The 17,164-nt window shown below is 41.0% G+C and overlaps 2 protein-coding genes across 4 annotated transcripts in view; both read right to left on the minus strand.

Annotated features, from left to right (window-relative positions):
• The window catches only part of dennd2b (DENN domain containing 2B), a 101,497-nt gene extending 89,165 nt beyond the window's left edge, over positions 1-12,332 (minus strand). For 2 of the 3 annotated variants that reach the window (XM_045708822.2, XM_045708825.2), the window contains exon 1: positions 6,188-6,346. The gene's annotated coding sequence lies outside the window, so the exon portion shown is untranslated. Of the gene's footprint in view, positions 1-6,187; positions 6,347-12,072 lie in introns of those variants that run through there. The other variant, XM_045708823.2, reaches the window with a different exon arrangement.
• Positions 12,333-12,671: 339 nt separating this feature from the next.
• On the minus strand, positions 12,672-16,642 carry LOC106587541 (transmembrane protein 9B). Its single transcript, XM_014176023.3, has 5 exons — positions 15,968-16,642; positions 15,527-15,618; positions 15,046-15,154; positions 14,238-14,369; positions 12,672-13,974 (listed from the first exon to the last, which is right to left on the minus strand). Exons 1-5 carry the CDS (start codon positions 16,193-16,195, stop codon positions 13,819-13,821), a joined length of 717 nt encoding a protein of 238 aa, XP_014031498.1. The 5' UTR covers positions 16,196-16,642; the 3' UTR covers positions 12,672-13,818.
• Between the last annotated feature and the right edge of the window lie 522 nt (positions 16,643-17,164).

Genomic DNA, 17,164 nt, shown 5'->3' on the forward strand with positions numbered 1-17,164 from the left:
TAACATTCAGAAAACGTTATGAACAAGACACAGCCTGGAATTATGACAAAAGGGAGCTAACACCTGTCATTTCAACAGGCTGTCTGTCCTCCCACCTCTGAATTCTAGTCGAGTCATGCTGCATTTACATGGTCTAAATCCCAAATAGCACCCTATTCCCTACATAGTGCACTACTTTTGACCAGAGCCTTATGGGTCCTGGTCTAAAGTAGTTCACTATAGGAAATAGGGTGCCATATGGGAAATGACAGCAGGCAGGATGACAGCAGGCAGATTTACACCCACTCTGACCCCCACCCAGGGTTCCACAGACAACCAGAAGTGAACTGCAGGTTAACCGTGACCTGCATGACTGAGGCTCATACATAATACATACAGTATTCTGTTGAACTACAGGACACAAGGTGGAAAAACAGATGGATTGATGGAAAACACTCCACATCAAAGGAGATTAGTTCCTCGTCTTACCTACATTTGGGCTGCGCACTGGATAAACACTGATTGAGCAAGTAATGTTGTTCCACAGTAGTTACAAGGAATACAAACAACTATCCTGTGATATGATCTCTCTGAATCATGAGTAAAAAATAAACAGGCCTATCTATCAACAACAATGTTCAAGGTATATGTTTATTCTCGTCAGGTTCCTCAGAACCAGTTACAGTTAGAAAAAATTTTGCCTTCTGTCTGGGGATCTAAGACATTTACTCTTTCCCTAACTGTCTACATGACTTACAGTATCTGCCATCCAAACCACTAACTCATAACTGTCCTGTTGTGTCTTAGCTATACCATATTCTACAGCAAAAGGCATATCCATTATGGGGGGAAATCATGAGGCTAGATAATATCAGTTACTACATGTCCAGTTACTATGTCCTTACTATACCATTAGATCACAAACTATGCTTGCTTGTTGAGGAGGCAAGTCTGTGTGTGTTCCTGAGACAGTTTGGGGTGGAACAGAAGAGCTCTTTGTTTTCAACATGTCCTTGAATGGGAAAACTCATGGTTAAAAAGTAAGCCCTTTATCGGGTGACCGAAACACACAAATACTATACAAAGCTACTCCCGCTAGTTTGTGTGTGTGTGCGCGCGTGTGGATGTGCGTGTGTGTGACGTGCATGGGCTGTGGAATGTTTCATCTCATAGTGAAGCCATTAGGTCTATGGCCTTGACAGGTCAACAAGCCCACAGGCCAGCCCATCACATAGAGGAATGTGCTAATATTTGTCCTGTCCATCAGGCCTGGTATTCAACACATTAGACAGGAGAGGGGCGGGAGCTCGGAGCACCTGGCTTCAATGATAAGAGCTTCTTTATCATCCAACAAAGATTCTCAGACACTCAACTATGCATCTTTGCTCATCAACACCTGGCAGTTACATACCGAATATGAGATGTCAATGTGATTTGGTGAACACAGCACTTTTCATGGTTTGAGCTGTGATGATAACAGTAAGTTGTTATTTAGTGTTTGTCATCACAATGGATGAACTTCTATGAACCTCCTGAGGAGTAGCCTTGGCTTGATGTCATTTCCATCCAGCACCACCACATCTCTGGTGGAAATCAAGTAATAACAACAGACACAATGGCTTCCAGAAATAGAAGCATTGTTCTAATTTTGTTCTCCAGTCTGCTACTACACCTCTGTCTCAGCCTCTCTGGCAGACATGTCCTCCCGACCATTTCTGCTGATCAGCATACTCCAAGGTTTTCAAACTACTGTTGAGCTGAGCTCACTTACAGCCATGAGCCAGCCAGGGAAAGCAGAGTAAAACCTCTGAAAACTCTTTCCAGACGTCACAACTCACCAGAGGACATGAGGAGTGTATGGACCCATGTATCCACAGGCATTCTTTTTCGTCTTCAAAAGACCATTTCATTTTTCTTCCGTGCGTTCTCATCGAGGAAAGAGGTTTTGGGACTGCTGTTGGAAACCCGACATCAGACGTGAGTCTGGAGGTTGAATTACTGGATAAATACCATGGTAGAGGGTAAGGAGGAGCCACTCCAGACTCAGTCCCTAGCATAACATCATATGGTCCTCATAAACCTTTTACATGGAGGAGACGCATTGGAACTGTTCATGTGGTGTATGTACATACAGCCTGTCGTCATGGACCAAGCATGTGTTTAGGTTGAGGAGAACGACTATGAATAACGTCTCCGTTAACATGAAAGCATTATAAAAGGCCTTCCACCTGGATGAGAACTCCGTTCCTAATTAACAGTCCATACAAATCTCCTCTCTGCCTCGCTCTAACACATAGGCCGCAAGAGGCTGGCTTTTGTCTCCTTTTGACTTTCAGTGCCAGATTTTCTAAAGAATGGTCCAGTGGACATCTTTTCGTCGAGTGGGCGGCTGTTTGCTGAGCACTGTCGGGCCCCTTAAATATCCATCCCACAAAGCTCCATTCGCCTCTTTATGGGCAGGGGCACCCCAGGTTGACACTGTTCATGGCAGCTGCACACTCCCTACACAATAACCACAAGTCCCTGCCACCGTAGCTCTCTGACTCAATGCGCCAGATGGAACCAATTCTTTCGGTCTTTTTCATTCCTCTTTTCTCTCCATCTTTCAGCTGTTTACAGTTCCCTTTTATCTTCAAGGCAATACTAATGGCAGATATGCCCTTTTTGGAAAGTTGGAGAAAAGTGTTCTGGGCAAACTGGATATGAGCATGCACAGCTGTCGGAGCTGCCATGTGGAAAATAGGCTAATCTCCATTTGAGCTGCTGCAGGGAGCTGGGATGTAGGATATATGTCACTGGGCTGACTTCTGACACAAAGGCTTTAACTTCCAATGAAAGAAGGAAAGGAGGACAAGACATTTTGTGTGCCTCCACTGTCTTACGACTGTTCTCCCTTACTCTGATATGGAAGAGGGTTCATTTATGGATCATGAATCTGAGGGATGAGAGGGGATCTGACTGAACCCTTATGACTGCCTACAGTCCGTGGCCAGTTTATTAAGTACACCACCCCATTCATGAAAACAGTTCACTCCTACTGACAGTGAGTCACGTGGCCATGGCTTGCTATACAAAGCAGGCAGACAGGAATCGAGGCATTCAGTTACCGATCGATTGAACGTTAGAATGGGAAAAACGGATGACCTAAGCAACTTTGTGCGTGGTATGATCTTCGGTGCCAGGTGCGTCGGCTCCAGTATCTCAGAAATGGCCTGCCTCCTGGTCTTTTCACGCATGACAGTGTCTAGGGGTTACCGAGAATGGTGCAACAAACCAAAAACATCCAGTCAGCGGCAGTCCTGTGGGCGATAACAACTTGTTGATGAGAGGTCGAAGGGGAATGGCAAGAATCGTGCAAGCTAACAGGCACGCTACAAACGGGCAAATAACGGCGCAGTACAACAGTGGTGTGCTGAACGGCTTCTCGGAATGAACAACTCGTCAGTCCTTGTCACGGATGGGCTATTGCAGCAGACGACCACACCAGGTCCCACTCCTATCAGCTAAAAACAAGAAGAAGTGGCTCCAGTGGGCACGCCATCACCAACACTGGACAACTGAGGAGTGGAAAAACATTGTCTGGTCCGACGAATCCTGGTTCCTGTTGTGTCATGCTGATGGCAGAGTCAGGATTTGGCGTAAGCAGCATGAGTCCATGACCCCATCCTGCCTGGTGCCAACAGTACAGGCTGGTGGTGGTGGTGTAATGGTGTGGTGAATGTTTTCCTGACACACGTTAGGGCCCTTCATATCAATGGTTCTATGCCCTGAAGAATTCCGGCTGTTCTGGAGGCAAAGGGGGTCCGACCCAGAACTAGATACCTAATAAACTGACCACTGAGTGTATATCCTATGTAAAAGATAGATGGATTACAGAAATGTGTAAGGTGAGCTATCAAAGGAGAAGCAGAGAAAATACATTTGAATATCATTCCTTTTAAGGCACCTTTGCATGATCAAAACAGGAAGATATAATGTATAGTAAAGAAAATGGTATGTAATCCAGGGTGAGCTAGTGACTACACGTCAAGGTGGAGCCTGAATGCCAGCCTCCCAGCACTTACTTCTGGTCACAGGCAGTTTACCTTACCAATAGCCTTTACATGGCAAGTGAGCCTGAAAGAATGCCATGCCCAAACCATTTTGAATATGCCTTGGACAGGTTTAAGAATACCTATGAAAGGTTGTGCAAACACTCAGTATTTGTAATGCCAAACTCCAAAGAGAGAATGGGATTGGTGATATTTGAAAAGGGACAGCATTCCCCATCTGCTTGAACAGAGGGAGTAGATTGCACTACACCCAAAAGTAAATCAAAGGTCTCCGTGATTCAAAACAAAAACAGGAAGTGACAGCCTACTGTACAGGATCTTAGTTGCAAAGGCTGGGTGGTGAGCAGAAAGGATAACACAGAATACCTGTGAATCAGTGTCAATACTAAACTTTGTTATAGTACTACTGATATTAATTACTGCATTGTTGGGAAAAAGCTTGCAAGAAAATACTTTTCACTGTACTTGTGCACTTGACAATAAAAATGTTAAACTTGAATCACTCCATAATGTGTATTGTGCGACAATTTATGCCAAGTTATGAGCTAAGCTTAGCCACATGACTACCTAGGATCCATACACTGGTTGAACTACCATGCTTCCATTCCAAAACCATAGATGGCCCTATGTCTTGCCATCTTTATTCTTGCTATGGGCCTAAAATGCAAATGGCTGAGATGAAATGGAGTAGAAAAGGGAGGACCGGGAGGAAGATGCGGCACATTGAAGGCACTGCATAAAAGCGATGCACCATTAACCTTTAACAAGGCTAAGAAAAAAAAAAACATAACTTTTGACACTTGTGGGGCAGACTTGTGGCTGGATTATCCACTGCTGCATGTATAGCCTAGACCCAGTCAAATGATGAGGTTTAACTGTGACATCCAATACAGTCATTCTCTGTGGGCTATATTCCACTAAAATCCTGTTCACAGTGTATCACATGGTTTCCCCATGAATCTTAAACCACTGAGGGATCAACACAGATCTACAACTCATCATCAAGGTTGGCAAGCTGACATTGAATTCCAACAGCTTCAACAGGATAGTGATCATTATATGGCTTATAGGCTAATAGTATGCCCAGTATGCCATTTAGATGCCAGTAAATAAAATGGTGAAAAGGCACCCTAAAGCTGTGTGGCTGCACTAGACATTGGGTTTCTATTATGGGTGATGTGTGGACACTGGGCATAGCAGCATACATATAGCCTACCAGTCTTACCCAATAACTGGGTGTGTGTATGATATCATACACATTGTCTGACAATGCCAGCCTAAAAGGCATCTGGTGACATCCCACCCTCGCCCCTGTTATGCAAGCCCTGGCCAGAGAACAGAGGGGCCTCCCAATCTTGCTGCTGACAATCCAGTCCAGTGAGAAGGAAAGGTCATTGTTAGATATGCACAATAGACAGTCTGTTCGTGAAAAGTTCAAGAAAAAGAGCTTGCAGCTGCAGGGTCTGCCTAGTTGCAGTGATAGTGATAGCAGGAGGTACCCCTGGGGGGGAAAAAGATCTGGCTAAACTTCATCTAACAGAGAGATGCCCCTCAGAGAGAAACAATAGAATCCACATTAGAGGACATAATAGGCTATGTATGATTGTGGATATTCTCACTCAACAGCATTAGTAAATCTGAGGCGGATGCAATCTCAGAACGTTTGTAGCTAAATTATCCGTAGCTCTCAAGAACCCAAGGAGGCCCAAGGGAGTTTACAGTTGACCCTCTTTTGAATTGAATAAATTATCTCGTGCTCCACAATGTAAACTTTAGTTTGGCATAATTTATTTAGCCTCAACTCACTCAGTCCGATTTAATTTAATTGTTTTGTCATTCACATTATCAACTTGAAAGAGCCTAAATGGGGATGTAACGCTAACAACAAGAATAGCGTTACATCCCCAAAACTGTTCTGTTACCAAATACGGTAAAATCACAAAAATCCCTTCAGCGAAATATTTATTGTAGGCTATACTTTAGGTTTGTCAATTGATACAGTCGCATATAACCACGAGATGAATTTGCGCTTTCTGAACTCTGTCTGTACGGCATTCGGATACTTTTGCTGCAACTAGCTAGATCCTCGTTAACCCTTTATAAACTATCCCCAATAATGTAAAAAAAATAAAAATTCAAATGGCGACCGGCTTTACCTCAGAGTAGCGCCTCATTTCCACAGCCATTTTTCCCCAAAAAAATGCCAGCAAATATCAATCCCGTTAGATAAATTGTAGCAAAAAAATAAAACGTTTCGTTTTGCCGGATAGCTGCAGCTTTCCCACTGAACTACGAGTCATGTCTTTCCAACCAAATCCCTCCCACTTTGAGACCTCTGGAGAGGCGAGGGCTGGACTAGTTTCCATGGAGATGGGTTGTTTGCCCCCCACTTCAATGGATCTGGCACCTTTCCTCTATCCCACACATAAGCTTGCTGCAGTTCTTTGTCTATTAAACAGTATATTGCATAGGAATGACCAAGAGAGTCAGATAGGCTCTGGAATTATCCTCAGGACATCATTATCATGTGGTCCACATTCCATTTGTATCTTTTTGACACTCTCTTCCTAGCCTTCTAACAGCATATAAAGAGAGTGACAGTTGGGAGTGCACATGACAACACTAGAGTGCTCTCAAATACACACATGCCAGAGGGGTAAGAAAGTCTTGGAGTTGGAAACTAAAGTCAACAAGTGACTATTACAACATATAAAGTGGACAGCATGATGAGCCAGTACAGTATATTCCCACATTTGGAGAGAGAGATTTATTCATCAATAACAGCTACGAGAGAACACTATGTTTAGTTCTGGAATGAATAACTACTCAACTCAGCGTGGATATTCTCTCAGGGAAACAATTAGAGAAGATTTCTGTGTAATTGTATGCGTTTGGTGTATCCAACTATTTATAACACAAACTAGCAAAATCACAATGTAACAAGAACATAATTAATAGGCCTACACACACGTTTCAACTACAGAATTGTACTCAGAGATGCAGAATGAATCCGCTATTCATCCAGGAGATAGATAAGATGTCAAAACACATCTCAGAAGATAAAGTCAAGGTTGAACCTTTAAAGGCCTGTGTCAATTAGTGAAATGGTGAAATGATGAACAGCCTCAAGGGCTTGATGATGAGGCTATCTCCAGAGAGAAGAGTTTGTCAAAGACATCATTTCAGGTCAAACTGAATGACGAACACACAGCTAATGAGTTGGAAGACAGTTGCCATGATTAGTCCCAACAGTCATACATATCTTTAAAATTAGGAGTATAGACTGTTACCAATTAACATAATACTTAACAAAAAACAAGTTAACAAAATACTTATTTTACAAAACTATTAACAAGATCCATTAAATGTTTTTGTTGACATTATATGTAATTATACTAGGACATTATACTGGTTGGAGACATATCCCAAAGTAATAATTCAGATATTCAAAACAGTGAACACATGTAAACCCCTATGAGGACAGTTACCAGAATCCATGTACATATTAGCAGATGTGATTCCTTGTTGTTGGACTGCAGTGTGGATCCTGTCGCTCTCTGGTTGGTTTTATATAAGAGGGCTCTAGACAGGCTTAAACCTCATGCTCTGCTCTCCCAACATTAAGCCTCCCAGAGCACACATGCATGTTGAGAAACAACACTGCAGTCTGAGTCCAGACTAAACAATACCCAAGGGGAGGATGCCTGCTGTGAAGATCACCATATCCAAAGTTGTGTCTGTTTTTCGCTTTCTTAAGTGTAGGTTACCTCCAAGCAAAACAGCCTTTTTAACAATCATTGTTGTAATTGTTAAGAGATTTTCGTTCTTTGACATCAAAGAAAAATTTGGTCGGTAAACAATATGTGTATGGTCCGTAAACAATATGTGCCCTACCTTTACGCTACTGATTTCTGGAACATTTTCGATGCACTTAAGAAAAACCTGAAAAAATACAAACAAGCCACAAGTATTGGAAACATGCATGAGTCAACACACGAGTCCACTCAACCTTGCTCTGGTTAAGGGAACAGCTATTGGGCCACAGCAGAATTTGAAAAAGAAGTGAACATTTCTATCTAAAACAATTGGCACAAAGTCTACAATCAAGAATCAATGTCCCCTTTCACAGGAAAGGATGCAGAAGACTGAAAATGGTAATTATAAAGCCTGTCTTTCATATTTACTCTATAATGCAATGCCTAATCATCACAAACAAATGTCAGTTTACAGCTTACCCATAAACCAATTCTCTCATCAAACCCTCTGAGCATCGGCAGTAGAAACATAGATGGGGGAGAGATCAAATCTAAAGCCATCCACTGGGCACAGACATCAGTTCAATAACTAGTTTTGATTTACATTTGGTTGAGTTGTCAACTAATGTGAATTCTGCGTGAAATCAACAAAACATGGCACCATATCATTAGATTTAGGTAAAAGTTGGGTAAAAAATAGATGAAATTCCCTTACATTGATACATTTTTTCAAATCCAAATTTTGTTGAAATTATGTGGAAACAACGTTGATTCAAAATGGGGAGTCGATCTACCTGTAGAATAATTCTATTCATGACAGGTAGATCGACTCCCCATTTTGAATCAACGTTGTTTCCACATAATTTCAACAAAAGTTGCAGTAAAACACCACAGTTCTACCAAGTCTCCAACTACAGTATGTATCATATATTTTACTCACAGTGTGCATTTTTGAGAGAAATCATATTTTTGTGTGTATGGAACATTTCTGGGATCTTTTATATCAGCTCATGAAACATGGGACCAACACTTTACATGTTGTGTTTATATTTTTGTTCAGTGCAGTTGTCTCTCAAACATGTCAAAGTATAAAGAGTACTGAGTGGACGCTGACAGCTTTGTGCTTCAGATTAGCAGAGGTACTAGTGTTGTTTCATACTGGGAACCCTGGCTCCAGTAGCATGGATGCACAACGAAGAACAACCTCCTGGAATCCACTGTGGTGTCGAGAAGTCTTGTCTTCAAGGTTTCTTCTGTACAATGTAAGCAATACATTACGCTGCTTCTCTGTGAGTGTAACATGAGAAAATCAAATACAGTCCAAACCTAAATAAGCACTACTTAAAGAGAGACTGTTATTGTTTGTATAGTGCAACCTTTTTCAATCCGAGGTCTCAGGAATTTGTCCACACAGTTTTGATGGCATAAATCTGTTTTAAAATCATTTCCCTGAGGTCTACAAGTCTCCACCTTTTACACCTGCTAAAGCCATTCAGGCAAAGGGAAAAAACATACGACCAGGCCAGTGTTTTTTGGACCCGTTACAGGTCCAATGTACCTTGCGTAGGATCCATCGGTCATGTTCAGTGAACCCACAAAAGCCTCAGAAATTTGACAGTAACCCTCTCCAGTACACTGTTGAGCTTTCACCACACCCTTACCACAAAATATTCCTGTGAGAGCCTCTCCTCCGGCATCTGGAGATTTTAAATAGCCAAGGGCCAGTGGGTCAAGGGAGCTATGGAAATGAGGATGGGCCAGTCGCATACGAAAGCCTCCAAGCAGCCTAACAGCATAGGGTCTGATTGAATCGCAAGTCTAAACTGCTTCTGTTTTAACATAAAGATGTTTTTTTAGGAACAACATATTCAATTTCAAGACAGGTCATGAGGCACCCTTTAAACTCCAGCAGTCGAGTCCTCTCATGTTGATGATGTCTATCCAATACTACTGCCCTAAGGCCTACAGCAATGAAGAGAGAGATGGCAAGACTCACACTATAAATACTTCCTCTCCACCTAAAGTACCAATTTGCATCAAAATAATCTTCAGGGCCTGTAGAGTTTTCAGTGGTTCATCTAGTATCATAATGTAATCGTATCCATCTTATTTTATCCCTTAAAACATCATAGGGCAATAATATGATTCGATCTAATTCTGTTGCTGAGAAATATCTCAAAATGGACAAAAAGCTGAACTTTTTGTTGTCACAAGGAAAGCTACTAGAGGCATGTAAGCTATTCTGTGTGTGTGAGTGTTTGTTATGCATACTTGTAATAGGTGCTACAGCCTCAGGCATCACTATGGCCCCTTTTGACTGTTCTCTTCATATGGAGTCCATTTGGAATCTGTGACCCATGGAGAATGCTGTTACCAAAGGCTGCCATGAGACTTTTAAAAGATCTGCCACTGCTGTCCCCGTGTACAAATAATACACATCTCCACAGATCTAAAGTCACTACCGCACATGGGATTTCATTTTTATTTTTAATAAACACCCGCCTATGTTTTGCAGCACTGTTGGAATTGGGCAAACACTTTAGGACATGATCCTGTGCCATATTTGTTATCAGGGAGGAAATTGGCAGCCTCCAGTCACATTAGCCTTCATCCTGATTAGTTCAATGTGTTAATGGTATTATAGCTGTCAGCCTCACATACTGAAAGTAGAGGAATGTCCTGCACATTGTCTTAATTCTTGCTCCAGATGCTTTCTTAAAGGCACAGTGCAGTCAACATTTTGTTAAATCTGTGTTTTGTATCATATTGTATAACAGCTGTTGAAACTAATACTGCAAAAGTGTGAAAACATTTGATCAGTGTTATTTCCTGATAATTGGTGGTTGAAAATACAATCTACACAGGACCTTCTAATCAGCCTGTTTGCATGGGAGAGAGTTTTGGCTTGCCTGGTGTCATCACCAGGTGGTAAATTGCTTAATAGTCCAATAACAAAGAGAGTTCCAAACCTCTCTGCCAATAACAGCTAGTTTTAAGTTTTCCCCTCCCCACTCAGACCACTCCCAGACAGTCCAAGCAAAATTCTAGCTCGATAATTTTTTGGCTAATAACTATTTTTGCCCATTTTAATGGAAAAATATTACAGTAAGGTACTTAATTGTTACTCGGAAATTATTTGATACTGATATAAAAACGGCTCCATTGGGCCTTTAAGAATTACAGGATAAACACATGCATGGAAGTAGTTATTCTCCCTTATGAAAGAGATTTCTATTCTGAGAATGTGCCCTTCCTTAACCACAGTATTTACTCAAGAGATGTCTAATAATTCATATTCTAAACATCGGAAATCATTGTACTGTTATAGACAGGAATAAATCATACCAAACAGCCCATCATCAATTTCAAGCACAGGGAGCAACTGCTCTGCAAGGACCTATACACTCTATTATCTTGCATTTCAGTGGCATTGAAAGGTTTTTCCAGACAGCAGCCATAATGTTAGTCTGACCATGGTCAGGCAGACCTCGGGAAGGTTCTGACTGAAGCTTCTCCTGCAGGGATGCAGCCTCTATGAGCCTTGAAACGATTCCCACTGTCTGACACTGAGGCACTGAATAGGGGATTGAGGAGACAGACCCTCTCCGTCTGTCATTGACCAAAGAGGGACAGATAAGAGCCTGGCCCTTAAAACACAGGATGGGTCCTATTAAAAGAAAGTACCTTGAAGTATTGTATTTGCTTTGACATGCAATAATTCAGTTTGAAAGAGTTTCAGGTGAAAGAGTAGTTCTAATACTTTTACTTTCTTCCAGAAGCCTGCATTCCCCCATGCATGAAGCAACATTTTAATACTTCAATAAAAGCATACTGCAAAAAAATAATAATAACAAATTCACCCAAATCCTCCCATATTGACTGATATTTAAAAAGGTAAGAATGGTACAAAAGATTCATATATTATTATTTCAGTTAAGATGCCAGATTGGGTACTTAGGGTAGTTCCTATAAAAGGCCTAAGGCGCCCCCTAGTTTATGTTCACAGTACAGCACTTGATTTTGAGGTTACTGTATTGAATAAAACAATTGTGGGGAAACTGTTGTTGGTCGTAGGTTATTAATTCAAACCAGCAAGTCACTCTCATAAACAATCTCAACCTTTTTGTGGCAATTTCTTATGATTTTCTGCATTATTGCCCACGCAAGTTTCATAAAACAGAAAATGCAAGAATCAGTTTCATAAAACAGTTAATGCATTATATTAAGTTAAAACTACAATATATGGGTTTACTTTATGAACAAATTAAAAGGAAAACGCTCCTTACCTTATCCTTTATGCACTTATTGGAGTATTTTTCAACAATCCATTCTTTGACAACGTAAATGTAGCTCTCTTGCCGAGTATCCTTAAATCTGAATTTTCTGCACCGAGTGTAGCCTACTTTTTTTCTGGATAACGGACTGCATGCATACAAAAAAATAAAAGGGGAGAGAACAGGAAACGATGACGGCAGCTCTGCAAAAGTCATTGAAAAGTAAATAAATGATCACTATTGTCTTGTATGATATCAACATACTGTAATTAGAGATCAATTTTATTTGCAAACGTATCCTGTAATTTTACTCCGTGTTCTATTGTTCAATGGTGAACTTGCGAAATAGACTGATTATTTTCGTTCAGATTTAGTTTCCTCTGGGCTATATTATGAATGATGGATTTTTAATGCATTAATACAATTTAAATCCATTGGTTATTGAAATGTCTCATCAGTTGTAGCATTGCTGTTTACCGCCCTATGCATAGCAAAGCCCTATCCTAAACCCCGAAGGTATAGTATGCCTGCCATTTTCAGCGCCTATCAATGTCTGCATTAGTGCAATATGTTTTTGTGCGCCTATCAATGCAATGATCAATTTTGGCTAATGTATTTTACCCTTTATGTTGAAGCACGACTCCTGGAGGATGGTCCAGGAATTTGACATTGTCAGCATTAAACAAAAGCATTATAAATATTACAGGAATGTATTTCAAATGTGATGTTATCACAGATAAGATTTAACACTTTCATTAGGTCACCCAACAGTAGCATTTTCTACCCACTTTACAACCACCCAAGCTATCCCAAATGATCATTAGAAAATGTTCTACGTCAGTGTAAAAGACAGATGGTGGCCTCAATACTGTCTAACATAAGACAATGACAGATATTTAAAGTTTGAATAAAGGAGGATCTCATTAATGTGTGATTCATGTCAAATGTATCTAAATGGAGAGGAGTAGAAACTGAAAACAAAACAAGCAAGGTGCAGAGATGGTGTATATCTACTCTAGACAGTGACAGCTGAGGGCTCTGACTACAGTAACACACATATATTCAAAGGAGAGGACTAATGTTTACATTAAATGTACCATTGGATGATAGGTTAACAGTCAAAATGTCTCCCAAATGCTATATTATACTTAGCCTTACAGGAGAACATGATACAGGAGTGTTCACAACACAGTCAACACACAATGAAATGCATACGTCTGTACATCAACTGTTGTTTAGGGTAAAAGGTTGTAAATAAGTTTATACATCACTTCTTAAAAAAACATGCTTTTTGACAAGAGACTGATGTTACACATTTCTACTGTTTCCAACTCATTCCCATCTTCTGTAGTTTAGGTAGCAGATGTTACATTTATTGTAGACGTTTTCATTAGTTTGAGTGATTCATTTTGGTATGATTTTTTGTTTTTTCTGTAACATCTAACTTTCTATTAGTATTATTAAATCAGAAAGTATAAAAAGTAATACAGACACTAGCATTATCTTAAGCCAAAGGTCTCAGATGCAACACCCCACTTCAACCTACTGATGTAGAGACCCTTTATGATCACCTCCTGAATACATAGAGCTATATGATCACATTTCAGGAAATACAGGTCCAGTTGAGGAACAAAACACAAATAAGGATGAAGCTCGGAAGTTGGGGAAAGAATCAGACAAAAAAAAAAAAAGGAGGGAACACCCAGTCACAGTAACATTTTTTGCTTCACCCAGGGTTTTTGTTTCCTGGGGATGGGTTTAGCTAAGCACCACGTGGCGGTCAAACACAGACTTCCTCTGTTCCTGGACCTGCCTCCGCCAGCGCTGCTGAGCGTGCTCCACTTTGTTCAGCATGTTGGGGCGAGAGGCCGAACGAGACAATACGTTGTGGGCGTTGGCGAAAGGCTGCTGGTCCTGAACCCAAAGAGAGATCGACATTACAGTGAGGAGGACAGTGAAATTGTGACAAGCTAGAGTTGACCTTTTTTTAGAAACATTCCCAAACAATTATCTACGAGCTATTCATCAAATCAGAAATCTGAAATCACCACCACATACATTGCCCCAACAAGTCACACAATACGAGATCCACAATCAAACAAAAATGTCACGGCTACAACAACTGCTTTGACTTAAAGGCCACCACTATAGTTGAGATGGGCAACATGCACACATACCCCGACATCATCATCATTCTGAAGCTGTGAGTGTCCAAAGAGCCTCCTCTTTAGCATGGGCTCCAGCAGGGTCAGGTACACCATGTAGAGGAACAGCAGGCCCAGGATGGACAGGTAGATTATGATAGTCACCTGGAACACAGTGGACCCAAATCAAATTAACATTTTATTTGTCATGTGTGCCAAATACAACAGGTAGACCTCACCGTGAAATGCTTACTTACAAGCACTTAACCAACAATGCAGTTCAAGAAATAGAGTTCATAAAATATTTACTAAATCAAATAGTAACATGTACATGACAATAACGAGACTATATACAGGGGGGCAATGTGCAGGGGGGCAGGTTAGTCGAGGTAATTTGTAAAATGACTACACATAGATAATAAACAGTGAGTAGCAGCAGTGGAAAAACAAAGGGTTGGGTCAATGTAAACAGTCCGGGTGGCCATTTGATTAGTTGTTCAGCAGTCAAACTCATTAACCCTTGGCTGCCTGCAACGCATTGACTCCATTTCAGCTCCACAATAATAGACAGAGTTGACTGGTTAGTAGCAGAGCACATGCGCAGATGCTATCCCACTTGGGCAATATCGTTGCGTGATATCCCATCCCGAAGTCTCCTGTGTGTCAGGAACGTTGAATAAAATTATATTTCAACCTAATTTGCCTGTTGTCCTTCTGCCGTTGGCAATTTAAGCAAAAATATCCACATGAAAGTATGAAGAATCATCTCTCTGCTTTACCACATGGCAGGATAGCAACGGCACATGTGCGGCTAACTGGTTGGTAGATTTCCCAGACTTACCTTGATAGTTCCAGAACTCCTCTCCTCATATTTGCATTCACAACGCAGACAGTACGCCTCCACATCCTTTCCATCAACTGGCATTGGCTCCACAACATGAAGGCAGTTACTGAAAACAAATATACAATTAAATCAAAATATGTCTTTGAAAACACAGTGAGGTTGAAGTCTGTAACAGTTCTCCCAATATGATTTGAGATCATTCATATGACAGTGTAAAATTACAGTTAGCCTAATCCATCAGACAACCCATACATTCACCACACCTCAGACAGTGGTCACATTCCACTGCGTGCATCAACCAAATGGTTGCATGCCACATCATAGACTGTCATCGATTGACAGATTGTTATAACATATGGTGTGGTTAGCTGATAGGTAAAATACCCATCCAGGCGTTGTAAGATCTGGAAACGTCTAAGCAGTGGAACGCGACCGGAATGTAATCATATTTAAATGACACCATGACAACACAACATACCAATCCTTTAGAGATACATTTTGTTTGTAGATCTGTCCATCGATGTCTCTGTACGGTGGGCAGGTACATTTACACCGGATATCCTCTGAATTCTATGGGAAAAGGAGGGGGAAATGTTCAGCCTGTGATATCAGAGAACATTTAATGCCATAAATGGTGATATAACTAGCTACCTGCCTTCTAAAATAAGCTTACACAGCCAGTGGAATAATCACATTTACTGTAACTGTACAGAGCAGGTTACCAGCTAGCTAGTTAGCTAACTTATCCATTGACTGTCGTCACAAGAAAGGACATACTAGCCTGATCCATATTTGGCTGGCTAGCTAGCTAACTACAGTAACTAGCCAGCTGACTCAACACCTAGCATTAAACAATGTCAATATAAATTGTTTTTATGTATTTCAAGCAGATGACAGTCATGTGAACAACAGACCCTACCTTCGCATCCGTCGTCTGTGTTGACATCAATAACAAACCAACAAGAGAGAGTAGCTTGAAGGCAACGCTCGACATCATTTTTCTATGTTGAAGTACCAGAATACACGCTACTAAGAAACTGGAGAAACGATATACCGAAATCAGATACACGTTTTTTTTAACTGACAACAATTCCTCTGCTAGCATCAAACATTTCCTTCGACTGATCAGCTGACAACTGCATGACATCTCTTCCTGTGCGCGTAAATAGTATTCCCCAGGTAAACAGCTTGTCGGAACAAAAACATATAGCAATGATGGCCTTTCTGTGAGGGTCCTTGCTATCCTGAATCCTTGGGACGTACATACCCCTCTTAGATTATCTCATAGAACAAAGCGTATAAAATCTCCTAAACCTGTGTTTTCAACATACCTTATTTTTTGTCGTTTATCCAAAAACCATACGACAAACCATAGCGGAGTTAGAGCCTACAAAAAGACGCCATTACTATTTATCTTTATAAAGTTAACATTTTAAAAGGTTACGGCAGATAGCCAGGGAGTCATGTAGCCTAGTGGTTAGAGCGCTGGACTAGCAACCGAAAGATTGCAAGATCGAATGTCCCAGCTGACAAGGTAAACGTCTGTCGCCCTGAACCTGCCCTAACCTTTTAAAATGTTAACTTTATAAAGATAAATAGTAATGGCGTCTTTGTGTAGGCTCTAACTCCGCCATGGTTCGTCGTATGGTTTTTGGATAAACGCCGAAAAATAAGGTCTGTTATACAAGGCAGTTAACCCACTGTTCCTAGGCCGTCATTGAAAATAAGAATTTGTTCTTTACTGACTTGCCTAGTTAAATAAAGGTAAGATTCACCGGATGTATAAACGTGAAGCATCCGCTTGGCGTTTCCACTCACTACCAAATATGGAAGCCCTCTGGCCGGCAGTGGGAAAATATGGATTTTGGCCGGCATTCTGCACATTTTCTCATCGATTAAACATTTTATCTCAATACAGTTTTGTGTTCCCAAACTAAAAATATTTTATGCAGTCTTTACCCATTGCCAAAGTTGTAAGAAACCGCGTTTAGGAGTGCAAAGGCGAATTGAGTTATTGCACACGCACGTTCCCTAACGGAAATATGCAGAGGCCCATAGGATCTCCCTAACTCGTGCTTGGCTATGCCCAAGTCCTTGCTTGTTCTCCCCACTGTTA

The sequence above is a fragment of the Salmo salar genome, chromosome 26 (genome assembly GCF_965601325.2).
Source record: "Salmo salar chromosome 26, fSalSal1, whole genome shotgun sequence".
In the NCBI taxonomy this organism is placed as follows: domain Eukaryota; kingdom Metazoa; phylum Chordata; class Actinopteri; order Salmoniformes; family Salmonidae; genus Salmo; species Salmo salar.